This window comes from Camelus bactrianus, chromosome 6, assembly GCF_048773025.1.
Source record: "Camelus bactrianus isolate YW-2024 breed Bactrian camel chromosome 6, ASM4877302v1, whole genome shotgun sequence".
NCBI lineage: Eukaryota > Metazoa > Chordata > Mammalia > Artiodactyla > Camelidae > Camelus > Camelus bactrianus.
The window spans coordinates 34,107-48,438 of NC_133544.1; the positions used below are offsets into that span (position 1 = coordinate 34,107).

Genomic DNA, 14,332 nt, shown 5'->3' on the forward strand with positions numbered 1-14,332 from the left:
TATATCTAGAATAATTTTGAATGTAATTTCTCAATTCATGTTAATATATCCAAACATGCCATTTGTATCACAGACACTTTGTGTCGGAAACAGCCAGGCCTTCACCAGCACCCACACCCCCTCCCCCAGGGGCTCACAGCTAGTCTGCACCTCCCCTCACCTCCTGCAGGCTAGACGTGGTCCCCTGCTGTGTCCTACACAGGGTTGCTGCTAGGAATGTCTGTGAACGTAGGACCACATGTGCATCCCACTGACCTGCTCAGAAAATTATGGGAAATAAAAGGTAAATACATTAAATAAAAGAGTCACAGAAGTAAATGAGGCTCACAGCAAAAGAGAATGTGACAATGAATATATATATATGCTCATGTATAACTGAAAATTTGGACTCTACACTGAAATTTGACAGAACATTGTAAAATGACTATAACTCAATAAAAATAGCTTATATATATAAAAAAAGAGGTAAATGCTTTTCACATAAAGAGACTGAAAGTTATTTCAATAGCAAAATGGTTTATTTGGGACCAACAGAGAATTACGGTTTTGGGTCTGCCGTCCTGGTGAGCCACATGCAAGTCCCCAGTGAAAACAGAGACATGACTCTTCTACAGAATGAAGGGGGAGGTGAGAGGGCTCCTGTGAACAGGAGTCCATGGGTTTTCATTGGCTGAGTCCTTACCAGGAAAGAAGAGGAGGCCTTGCTTCTCCCTGTTGGGCTCAGACATGAAGTTCCCAGGTTCCAGGGTGGAAGCTGCAGTCCTCCTGCCTGAGAGCCACTGTGAAAAGGCTGCTTAGAGGGGCTTCTTGTAGGTGATCAGGACTCAGGGGGTGGTCACTCGGTGTGACGCAGTCACGTGGGACTTCATTGCTGACGGAGGGGAGAAGCGTGGATGTGCTGAGGTTGAGACAACATAACACAGCTCTGTGAGGAACAGGGAACAAAAGGGCATCTTAGGATGGGAGGCAGCTGACTGAGACATGTTGACTGCGATGCATGGACCTGAACAAAGGATCAGAGGCCGTGCAGACCCCAAGGCAGTGGGAGTCTCCCTGTGCCACAGCATCCGGCTCACGGCTATAAAACCCTAGAGGTCTGCGGAGGCCCCTGAGGTTTCGGTCAACACCCCAAGACCTCCCCTTGCTTTTATACAAAAAGGAGAAAGGGGTCTGGTAATCAGGTTGCCCACAGCAGGACGGGCTCTTCAAATGCTCCTTTAAGGACTTGAATCTGTGAATTGTGGTTCCTCCCTTAAAATGGAATCGGGATTGCCAGTGTTGAGAAAATTTCATGTAGGTTTTCCTTGAGAGAGAAGTGTGGAATCTGTCTCAACAGTAATCAGCTAGCCTTCTAAAATCCCTCATATTTGGCAATTAGTGTTGCATTTAGGAAACGTAAAAACACCATGGATGTAAGTAGAGGCTTGTTCTGATGTCAGATGCCCTAGACACCAAATATGATGCTTGGTACCTGCAATTTTTCTTTAGCAACTTTAGTCCCTTAGAGGCTAAAAGTTTGTAATGAGTAGATGCTGTCTTCCTGCAAGATCATTTGGGAAGAAGAGCAAAGAAACAAATTATCCACATATTGCAACAAAAGAGAAAATCTAGAAAACTTTACATCATCCAGACCAGCCTTCCGGTGGCTCCAGAAATGAGAAGGACTCTCAATAAATCCCTGAAGCACTAATGTCCTGGTGAGCTTTTCTCTTCCCACTGAAGGCTAAAAGGTAACGGCTACCTCCATCGGCTGGAACAGTAACCAGTGCACAGTGGACAGCAGTTACAGTAAAGGCTTCACTTCCAGTGGGAGTGGATGTTAGCACCACAGGAGGGTTAGGGATGACAGGGTGATAAAGGATTAGAGTGCACTTTATTATTGTTATTATCTTTACAATTATTTTGCCTTTTATTAAAATGTAATTGGTTTCTAATGTTACTTTTTAATGCACTACAAAGAGATTTGGTTATACATATACATAGTTATATTTTTCAGACTTTTTCCCATTATATGTACTTATAAGATATGGAACACAATTCCCTGCACTATACAGTAGCTCTTTGTTTTATATCTGTGTTACGTATGGTAATGTGTATCTGTTAATCCCAAACTCTTAATTTATCCCTCCCCTGCCCTATGCACTTTGGTGAACATAGTTTGTTTTCAGTGTCCATGAGTCTACTTTTGTCTTTTAAGTAGTGTTTTTGTATTTTTTTAATTCCACATATCAGTGAGATCATGGGATAAGTGTTCTGCTATCTGACTTAACTCACTCAATATGATTGTGTTTATATCCATCTGTGTTGCTGCCAATGGCATTATTCAACCCTTTTTAAAGTACACGTGGAACACATACATGATGAAGTATTGCTCAGCCATATTCAATGCAGTCTGCTGATCCGAGGTCCTGGACATCACTCCCCCCTTGGCCTTTGGGTTTTCTCTCCAGGAAAACGAGTGTATCTCAGAAACACCTACAAGGGCCAATGAAGGCTTCAGCCTTGGAATCTGCTCCTCTGGGCTTCATGGCCTGAAGGGCTTCCTTCCTTGTAGGGCACTGATTAATCCTGGGAAGGTGTTAAATTCTGTTTGAATCTTGAAGGATGCTGCACTGTGAAGTTTATCAAAATCATTTGTAGATTTTGCCCGAAAAGGGGTGGTAACTAACTCAGTAGGAAAAATGGTCGCTCTTTCTAGAATTAGCTGTAATATCATCAGAGGCAAAATGAGTAAAAGTGTCTCAGGGCCACTTAATTAATTTCATACGTACTTTGAATGCTGTTCTCACATGCCAGAATCATTTCCCCCTTTGGGGGAGACAGAAACTGTAGCAGGATGCTTCACTGTGAAGTCTCATTCAATAAATGGATAGGGGTGGGGTTACTAAGGAGTAAATGGTGTGCATCTCTCAAAGGGCCTAAATAAAAGTGGGAGGTCCAGAGGCAGAGACCCCTTGAGGCTCGTCACATGTCCCCGCTGTGTGAACTGCTTTAGTTCCCTGAGCCTGGGCTGCCCTCAGTAGCTCAGCTGAGCAGGGAGAGTCCGACTTCAGTGCCCAATATGACTGGGGGAGACTCATCCCCAATCTGAGAAATGTGTGTCCACGCCTACTGAGAGAAAGGACTGGGGCGAGCCCAGCTATTCCCTCAGAGCCTGTCACTGGGGATCAGGAGGATGCTGGGAAGGCTGGTCAGAGGGCTGATGGTGCCTGAAGTGCACACACTTGTAACAATGTTTTTTCCACTATCCTGGATCTTCTCAATCATAGCAGAAACTAGGCGGGCTTGGTTTTGTTCAGGAGCTTTTATTTGCTGGAATTCAAGTTTAAGAATTTAAAATTCAATCTTTTGTATGGCTCACATGTAGTTTGAGAGAGTTGGTTTGCCAGATTATGTACATCTGGAGAGGCCGAGGCTTCCCATGCCATCCTGGTCCTCTTCACTAGAATGGACTTGCCCTGTCTCAGCTCATTAATAAACACAAGCTTGATATGTATCTGCAGTTGTTTCTAATCATCAGGCACAGTTTCAACATCTTTCACGTGTAAGCTGGGATTTCACTCCAAACAACAGGCTTGAGAAAGCCTCAGGAATTGTGCAGGGAGGGCTCCTCGCAACCCCTGGACCCCAGCCCTACAACGAGTTACTGGCTGTTCTCCTGGTTGTAACTGTAAAGCCCTCTGGGGATTCCCCAATAAGCAGGTTGCATCCAGCGCCAGGCCTGACCTTCAACAACGAGCACCAAACCACATGATGCAAGTCACAGAAGCCAGACTGACAAGTCAGAATGACCACACAAAATTCCTTGGTTAAAAAAATTTGGCTAATTTGAGAAAAATTCTAAACTATGGTTTGTAGTTCATCTTAAGATCAGTAAAATGAGAAATTAAGAGATTACCTCCTGGGTCCTCAGAAGGATTAGCTTTAGAAGGACAGGTCCTGACAAGTTCAGAGCAAAGGGGCGTGTGTGTAGAATTTCAGAGAACAAGGACAGCTTGGTGAGATCATTACTGTGGAAGATCTGAGGGCATAGAGATGGTGGAGGAGTTAAGAGGAGAGAATTTACTGCTGGACATGAAGCCTGAGATCAAGAAACCAGAGGAGGAGAGCCCGAGGCATCAGAAGTCAATGTGTCTTTTTTCAGTCTGCGTTTGTCTCAGTAAATCTTATGATCTTACTTTCCGAGAGGCAATTGTCGGGTCCTAAACATGATGAAAACCCTAGTGTAATGATGAAAATAAGAGTTCTATTCAGTTTTAGAGATTTTAGAGATAAAATTGTCCAACTTAGTTTTAAGAAAAGTAAGTATGAAGACCCCAAAGTTACCCACAATGGCCATTGATATACATGTAAAATCGAGGTGTTATTGACTTTGGCCAAGAACAGGAATTTCACTAGAAATTTGCATGAGGAAGGTCCCTGGTTTTACAATATAAAATCGGCAGCGTGCTTGCAGTGAGGTGATCTTAGGACATCTATATAATTGGAACCCCATATCTCAAAGGATTTCTAGAGGGTAAGAAAAGATCCAAGTAGCCTAAATGATGAACAGCTCAAATACCCAAATGGACATCTGCCTAAGCATCAGCCAGTCTAAGGGTCCAGTCTGGTTCTCAAGGGGTCAGGGTAAAGGCTGCTCAGCACAGGTCCAGAAGGACAGCCCATCTTCCCAAGGAATGGGAGGAAGGCCAGCCAGTTCCAGCTGGAACAATCTGATTTCAAAATCTGACTGAAGGCCAAATGAGTGTTTGCTCACAGTACAAGGCCTTATCTTGGAAGGATAAACCTTAAAATAGATCCCAAATAAAGCCTGGTGAGGAAGTGTGGAAGCCGGAATCCAGGAGACTGATCTACCCTCCATCACCAGGCTGGGTGAGAAACACAGGGAGCAGCAATGGGCTCAGTGTGGGTCCCACACCTGTTTGCTCAGCAGCCTCACACTCAAGGGGTCTTCTCTGCTTCCATATGGGCCACCAAAATTTAACTGAACAAAGACAGACGGCCAATTATTTCTCCAGCAAAAATGGGTTTATCTGGGGTCACAAAGGTTTGCGATTACTGCCAGGAACACAGTGAGGCATGTGCAGGCCCAGCATAAGTGGAGGTAAGGACCCTGTTGTAGACGGGAAGGGAGGTGGGGCTCTAGTGAACAAAGAGCCCAGAGGTCCTCCTTGGCTGAGCTGTGACAATCGTCCTTGCCAGGAAAGAAGAGGGAGGCTTTCTTCTTCCCATGGGGCTCTGCTCTCATTGTAACACATGAAACCTAACCCTCTTGTCACCGAACTCTGTTGAATTAAGGTTTCTGTTTAATTAGTATCATTGTTATTTTACCAGATTTACCAGAATGGATCAGTTTGTTGCAGAAGCTAGTCCACCATTGTCAGCAATGCTGGGTTAATGGCCTAATCTTCATGGTCAAATAGAAATGAATATTTGGATGGCAAAAAAAAAAAAAAATCACCTACTAGAGGCCCTAATTAGAAGGAAGCTTCTCACCACCTCTGCAAAAGGCAGCCTTTTAAGTTTAAGCCTGGAGACTGAGCAGAAATTAGACTGTGGCTCAGCCTAGAACCCAGAGAGCAATTATATTATTCCAAGCACACTTAGATGACGGAAGTCTGGAACCAGAAGCTATATGCAGGTGTGACTACGTTGTCCAGACGCATGCACATGACTGAAGAATAAGGGATAAAGAATGTGATAATTTTCCAATATAATGAGGATACAGGAATAAAGCAACATTCTGCTGATGGGACTAAAACATTGGAGTCCCCACCGTGGAAAATTGCAACTTTCATACAAGGTTTAGGAAGCACCCAAAATAACACCAGCCATTTCAATAGTAGGTGTGTCTCTAGGTGAAATTAAAGCTCACGTTCACTGGAAACACTGTGTGCAGGTGCTCGTGGGGCCTTCACACATGCTGTAAAGTGGAAACAAGGGCTAAACCCAGAGCTCACTGCAGGGCCGTGTGCTGATGGCGTCTGAGGTACAATTAAGCCCCGCATTGAAGCCCTTGTCATGGATCCAAGAAAACAGAGTCACTCATTCATTACTGGAAAATACGGGTCCTCCATGTTTCCTCAGATGCCAGCAGTTTCCTGCCCCAGGATTATGTCTTATGTGTGTCCGAGACAGTACCTTGGACAGAGGAGGGTTTGGATGCAGATACGATAGAAAAATGTGGGTCTCTGCATGTATGTGCATGTGCACCTGAGTGTGCATGTGTGTGTGCGTGTCCCTGCACACAGACGGGAGCCCTGGTTACGTGTGTGATGAGGGATTTATGGACTTCCATCATCCTTCTGAATTTGGACACTATCAGCTAATTTTCTTTATGAAAATCACCCAATTCTATAAAGAAATCTCTAATAGGATTATTTATTCAAACCAGTGTCTTCCCCATCATCAATGGAAACTCTATCCAGGATTCTGACATTAATTTTCTCAGAAGTGTGTGAACCACGGTGCAGAGCAGCCCTTCTGAGGGTGGTGCTGAGAAGTCAGGATGAAGCCTTGGATTCCGAACCCACATCCTGAGTGTTCCTGGGCCCCTGACAGAACTTCCCTGCGGCTGAGGGCTCAGTGTCAGTTTCATCACCCACCTTCCCCCTAGTCATGATTTCCTACTTCTGACAGCTAAGACCCTCACCTGTATGGCTGAGTCTAGACCAGAATCCTTCAGGTGCTGCAGGTCTGTGGTCAGAGGACAGCACAGCTGGGTGGGGAGTGGTTCTGGTGCAAGAAGCAGTTTGAAATGATGAGCCTGAATCGGGGTGGGAATGGCCCTCAGTCTTCACACCTGGCAGTTCACACTCTGAAGTTTAATACCTGGGATTTTGCAATTGATCCAAGAGTTCCAGTTGAACTTCTCCCAGCTCTCATGCCACCTGGAGATGTCAAACTCAGGTACGGTGAGGCTTGGTCACATTTCTTATGTCGTATAACCTTTCTATCCCACTATGTGTAGACTTCAATGTGCAACACTGAGGTGAGATTTATAGCACATTGTGTAGTTTGTAACTTGCATAAAAATAAAATTACAAAGTATATAATAAGTATTCATTACAGCCCAATCACTAGTAAAGATATTTTCTTGAATGTTATTATTGATAGAAATGCATTGAAATGCAGAGACGGTTGAAAATAATACTCATGAACTCTGCTTACAGATTACTGGCCAACACAGTAACTGTCAAAATCATAATGATCACAAAACTGAAGGGGGTCTTGTCCAAAAGTTTCTTGATGTTGATTCTGGATCAGTTATGACCAAGAGGAGGAACACAGGTGAAAATGCTGGACAAACTCTCACCTAACATGTGTCCCTGCACAGACCACAATGCGCTACCCGTCTGGGGGCTGCGTACATCACCAACGTGGGAGGAACTCTGGCAGCAACATCACAGAATCCGTGTGCACATGTAAAATATACAGGTTCTATGTGTTTGCCCTGAAAACTCACACAATAAACATGATATTTCCAAAGGCTACGAACACCAGCAAACCACAGACACTCATAGCTGCTCAGGGGCGAGGACAGCAAGGCCCTGACTTCCTATATAGTGAGATAACATGCAAATAGGCCTTCCTCTGAGGATAAAGCCACCTGGCCCTGGCCCTGCAGCACTGGGAGAGGAGCCCCAGCCCGAGATTTTGAGCTGCTTCTGTTCTCTGATCAGGACTGAGCACAGACGACTCACCATGGAGCTGGGGCTGAGCTGGGTGGTCCTGGCTGCTCTTCTACAAGGTAATTCATGGAGAACAAGAGCTACTGAGGATGTGGGTGGTCGTGAGTGAGGGAATCAGAGGATGTGTGAAATTCTCCTGACCAGAATGTCTTTGTGTTTGCAGGTGTCCAGGCTGAGGTGCAGCTGGTGGAGTCTGGGGGAGGCTTGGTGCAGCCTGGGGGGTCTCTGAGACTCTCCTGTGCAGCCTCTGGATTCACATTCAGTAGCTACGACATGAGCTGGGTCCGCCAGGCTCCAGGGAAGGGGCTCGAGTGGGTCTCAGCTATTAATAGTGGTGGTGGTAGCACATACTATGCAGACTCCGTGAAGGGCCGATTCACCATCTCCAGAGACAACGCCAAGAACACGCTGTATCTGCAAATGAACAGCCTGAAAACTGAGGACACTGCCGTGTATTACTGCGCCACAGACACAGTGAGGGGAAGTCATTGTGAGCCCAGACAAAAACCTCACTCCCTGGGGCACCCACAGCCCCCAGGGGGTGCTCACGACCCACTAAGGGCAGGGCTGAGCCCCAGGAGCAGGTGCAGAGGTGTGGGAGGAGTTTGTAGTTACAATCCTTGGTTTCCTTTTCCCGCCCATCAACTCTACTACAGACCCTCTGCTGGATTCTAAATTTTCATTGTTGAGGTATGTGTTGCTTTCTGACAATAATATTCATAATCAGGATGTATTTTTACAACTGAAATAAAGCTCCAAACAATGTTAAACTTTAGTGTAATTTTAAAGGTGACTCAGAAATTTTCAAACCTGATGAATACCGTGAGAAGGCACAGGCACTGGGAAAACACGTGCAAACAGTTGCTCACCTTTGTCTCTGCTCCCGGGGCAGGAGGCTGCACACCATCCATCTTTCTGTCAAAGGGCACGCATGGTTTGCAGTGAGCAGGATACACGTCACAGATGCCAGTTCCACACTGCCCAGGACTGCGTGTGCAGGGATCCTCATTGCTCACGGAGTCCGGGGTCTACAGATCACATCTGGGCAAAATTTATTTCCAGCCCAAATCGACAAATGTTGCATTTTCTGAACTCCTGGACATTTACAATTTGGGCAGCACTTTGAATCCCCAACACACTAACAATCCCACCTGAGGTCGATCGGGGTGATGCTCTGCCCTCTTGTTTCAACTCCCATCATGTAAATGAGTCTCCTTCCAGGTCCAGTTAGTGCCATGTTTTTGACACTTTCTGGTATATGTAGAAAATTTTACTGCTTAAATTGGCCCATGTTTTGTCCTGAAGTGCGGTCCAGTGTCCCTGAGCACAAAGTGCTGTGAGCTGACTTAAGGAGAAAGTATTTCGAACAGACAAGCTCCATTGAGGCATGAATTAAACTGATGGGGGCTGTGAGGTTGATAATAAAGTTTAGATATAAATTTAATTTCAATAAAGGAATGCAAATCTCACTTTGGGTATTTGTGGCAGTTTGGGTTACCTGGTTCAGTTTCAAATTCAGATGATAAATGGAGGTTTATGGACAAGAAGGTGGTGATGCTGACCGGGTGGAAAATTACTGTGAGGAGATTTCAAGTTCGGGGGACTCTGGGCAGACTGTCTCCAGAGGATTCGTGGTACAGGAGACCGGGGTGGTTAAATATTCTCTGGGGGATGATAGGTGTAGTGAATTGGATCACATATTGAGGGTGATCAGAGTTCCAGGTGAGGATTCCCACTAACAAGACTCAGCAGGTTTCTTGATAAACCTGGGACTTGCAAAGATGGACACAGAATCCCGCAGGTCCAGAACTAATTGAGGAAAGCATTTCAAGGAACTTCAGTGATGTGTGGTCAAATGGTCAGTGTCAACTTCAGAGTCAGGGTTCTTATCTTCACTGACATGATTCTCTGAGAGCCGAATCTAACTCCGAAGAACATGGAAACCTCTGGTCATTCCTCCTTTTGGTGACACTGCCACCTTTCAGAAGAAGAAAGCAGATGCACAGAGGCGTCATGGATGCACAGACACGGGAGAAAAGTCCATCTGAGGCTCAGTGAGGACGGGGCCCCTGCAGGCAAAGGAGAAAGGCCTCAGAAGAACCCAAACATCTGGGTACCTTGATCTTGGACTTCCGGCCTCCAGATCTGAGAGAAATGCATTTCTGCTGTTTGAGCTGCCCAGTCTGTTATTCTGTAATGGAATCTCTACCCAAGTAATACACAAATGATGAGTCTTTCAGGCATATATGGGAAAGTAAGTGCCGTACTGCAAAGGAAAAATCATCTTTTCTTCACATATGTGCTATGATCATCTCCAAGAGTCACATGAACTTCTACTGAAAAATGGTTTCGGCCTCACAGGAGTGGGTAGAATGATCCTGAACATATTAATGTCCAATATCTATCAGTTTTGGTATAATTTGGAAATAACGATATAAAATGTACTCAAATCGAGAACCAACCAAATCTCAGAGCAGAAAGGAATGCACGTCTTAAAGTCTGTTCATGATTTGCAAGGGGGGGTCTGAGGAACACACTGTAGACACAGGATGAGAGGTGAAGCATTGAGGAACAGATTAAGAAAATAACAGAACATGTGCTGTTGAACTGAGTTCACTAATTTGTAATAAATGCCAACACGGTGGCAGAAAATGTGTAAAACCTTTGGTGTGATGTCCAGGAAAGAGCACAGCTTTTGTTTAACAAGCAGCTGAGAGTCAGAGCAGAGATGCCAAGCAGGTGAGCAGGGAGCAGAGGGGACCGGGGGGCTGGGGGGCACGAGAGGAGGAGTGTGGGAGACGCCCACTCCAGTTGTTAGTAACAGGCGTAACTTCAGGACGTTTTCACATGAAACACTGGGAGGGAAAGTAGGTCCTGCTCTGCTGACGGTCACTCCCCTGCCCTCCGACTCTCCTTGGACTGAACTCCCTGCTCTGGGAGGAGAGCAGCTGTGGTCAGTGAGCAGAAGGTGGGTCCACCATGGATATAAGCCAGCACTGCCTCCCGTGCCCAGAGACAGGGCCTGACCTGACCCTCCATGTTCGTGCGGAAACACGACCCCACGTGCATGAGAACCACACGCAGGGCTCAGGGCCATCACAGCACCTCTGCCACCCAGGGCCGGGGTCTCCTCTTCACTGACGTCATCCTCTGAGGGCCAGAGGCTTAACTGACAAGAACATAAACCCCCCTCTCCACCACACACAGTGCCTCCTGGTGGGTCTGGGTCCATCCTCCTCCAGGGAAAGCCCAGCAGAGCCTGGGGTGCTTGGGTCTGGGTTCTGGACAGCATACACCCTGCCTCTCCAAAAATTCCCCCCCATCTCCAGAGACACATTGAAGGCCATGTGTCCCTACAGCTCATCTCTGGGGTCCCTGAGGACACAGCCGTGTGCTTTTGTCACAGGAAGGAGAGCGAGTGAGGGGACATCAGGGTGAGCCAGACACAACCATCCCTGCAGGGAGGGCTCAGGCCACCAGGGGGCACCCAGGGCCATGAGGAAACCAGAGGACCCGTTTCAGAGCAGGTGCAGAATCAGCCGTGGACGGGTTTCCTCCCAGAGATGGAGGATTCTCCACTGGTTCACCGTCTCTCCTGGAAGCCCACCCATAATTTTCCAGGGAAACTTCCTGATCTGAACTTGGGCCTTTTTCATGGATTCAGGCTTGTGTGTGATTTATTCCTCATCTAACTTAGGAACAGATTCACAGAAATATTTCTCCATGGGACCTTTATTTGATATTTATTCACTAACTACAATTGTAGTTGTCAACTTTACAGAAGCTTAATGACACAAATGATTCTTCTGGGCATCCTTGACTCTGCCCTCCACCCTTGATGTATTTCCAGGCATTTCATCCTCAACAGTGTCCCCAGTCCTGTTTCCTGCAGTGCCTTTCCCTAGATTAGAATGAGGAATGTTGTATATTTTGAAATTGATGTCTGTGTGACACTGCAGTCATTTTGTTTCCCAGCGGACATTTAGAAATGTCTGGAGACAGGGTGGCCCATCACATGTGGGGTGGGCTGCAGGTACCCAGTTCCCTAGTGGGCAGATTCACTGCATGTGGCCGTGCATCCCACACTGCACACGGCAGCTCCCACAACAGGAAACTAGACTCAAATGCCAATAATGGTGAAAAACTAAGATAAAATATTTATATGTTGTCAAATTTATATCATTGTTGACATACAGAGTCTACATTTGCTGTGTGTAAATTATTCTCACTTAATGGAAAGGCAGACACCAGACTTTGGTCTTCAGTGCACTCAGAGTCCACATTACACTCCGTTCACACAACGTTCCCGCTCTATGGGCAGGAGGGCCCCGAGCATAGACATACAAGACAAGGGGGCACCAGACCAGACCCCAGGACTGGGGAGGGGCTCGTGGTTCGCATGGATTATGGGACCTGGATGTCAGAGCTGTCTTTTCTGAGCCTGAGTCTGCAGAAGCCCCGACAGAGCCCAGGCTGGACTGGATTCTTGCAACATTTAAAATTTCCTGCCTTTGTATCTGGAATAACTAAGGATTTTACCTCAGAACAATAATTTGTTACAATATTAATAAATGTTTCACATATGAGACATGTAGCAAATTGTTACTTGTTTTACAACTGTAATAACAGTGCTTGTAATTCTTAAAACCGTATCAGTATATCCAACACACTTGCTCTTGTATCCCTGCCCCACTGTGACCCACCCTGACAGAAATCACTAGACCTTCCCCAGCACACACATCCCCTCCCCCTCAGGAGTCACAGCACCCCTTCACCTCCCCTCACCCCCTGCAGGCTGGTGGGGTCACCTTCTCTCCTCTGAGCATGGATGTGACCAGGAACGTCTGGGCAGTTGGGAGCTCACGTCTATCCCAGGGACCTCCTCGGTAACTTACAAGGAAATCCAAAGGAAATAAGGGAGATAAAAGTCAACATTCTCATGGGAAGTTAGCCTTTTTTGATGTAACACAAATAGACGAGCAGTTGTTTCAATAACAAAAGTCGGCTTATTTTGGACCAGTAAACAGCTTCAGTATGGCGTCTGCAAACCTGATGAGCCACATGCTCGTCTTCAGTAAAAGGAGATGCCTCCTTCATCAAGGGGGGAAGGGGGCTGAGAGAGCCCTAGGGAACCAGAGCCCGTGCATTTCTCTTGGCAGAGTCCTGCCCAGGAAAGACAGGGAAGCCTTGCTTCCCCCAGCTGGGCTCTGAGGCCATCAAACGGCATGAGAGCTCCCCTCTGCTCACCCGATTTTACTAAACTGAGGATTTCTTTATATTTTGCCTTTTGCCATTTGATCAAGGTTGAGAACTTTCTCTGAAAACATCACTGATGAAGACTTAGGATTTCTGGGTTTTTTCACGTTTTTGTCTGTCAGCGCCAGGAAGGAACTCCTCTGGGTGAAACGTCTCATGTCAGATGGAAAGTGCTCCTATTGAGGCCACATTCCAGCAACATGGAGGAGTGAGAGGGAGAGGGCGCAGGCTCTCTCACCGTAAGTCCCTGTGTTATCAAGACCGGAGGCTGGAGATCACCTGACATGTTATATTCTCATCAGAGACTTGGCAGGAAATTGTCCAATAGGTCTGGCACAGATGCCTTGGGAAGCTGTCTCAGCAGATGTTGCCCTCAATTCTGAGAGTCTCCACAGTCGGGTCGCCAGATGAGCAGGAATGTTCAGGGCCCAGCTGCCTTCTTAGGTGTGTCACGTGGACCCAAGTTCTCACTCTCGGGAGACTGGTGGCACAAGGGCTGGTGAGCAGCACCTGCTGGAGACCTTTCCACTGAGGTTGAGGAGTTCTTCTGGAAGTGTCTTTCCCAGTAGATAAGCTATCCAGGTTGCAAGTTGTGACGCTTGCATCTCTGTCTCCTGAGAAGTACTGTGAAAACACGGCTTCTGAGGAGAATCTTGGAGACGATCAGGAGGCGGAAAGTGGTCCATCAGTGTTCAGCAATCATGAGGGACTTCAGTGGTGAAGCGGGGGAGCCGAGAGGCTCCAGTACAGGTTTTGCTGTTGAGCGAATCATGCTGAGGTCGGGCCGTATGAACAAAAGTTGGACGCAGGTCTCGGCAGTGTCCAGGTAGCTGGGAGAGTCTCACATTTAGCCCGTAGATCAGGGTGTTGATCAGCCAAGACCCGATGGAGCCCATCTGCGTGGAAGTACATCTGGATGTAAGTGGAGCCCTGGTTCTCATGTCAGGTATCCTAAACATTGAGTCTGCATTTGGGTAAACTGCAGTTTTCCTCAAGAAAACGATTGCCCCTTTAAGAATAAAAACTGTAGCAACTGGTAGATGTCTTCCTTCAAGGAGGATTGAGAAGGAGATAAGGGAAACACATTATCCACAAACTAGAACTTCCAAAAGATGTTACATCATTCAGACCAGCCTCCAGGCTTACCCAGAATTAGAGGGGCTCTCAATATGGGAAGGAAAAGCTGGGCTGGTCTAACAAGATAACTCACAGGTGTAAGTATTGGAATACTGATCTGAGTTCTGCTGGACTAACTTGTAAATCTAAGTTTATCAGCATTGGTTTGCTGTTTATGTTTTTTTGCTGGCCTGCTGGATTTTCAAAGATACATATGTGGCTTTGGAATGTTTGTTTGCTGCCTCCCTGCTCCACTTTTGTGACGATAA

General features: G+C 46.5%; 1 gene segment (V, D, J or C); it reads left to right on the plus strand.

The window, feature by feature from the left end:
- The first annotated feature begins 7,601 nt into the window (after positions 1–7,601).
- On the plus strand, positions 7,602–8,419 carry LOC141578046 (immunoglobulin heavy variable 3-23-like). The segment is given in 2 exon segments: positions 7,602–7,750; positions 7,855–8,419. Coding segments are annotated over 2 exon segments (558 nt in total).
- Positions 8,420–14,332: the final 5,913 nt, after the last annotated feature.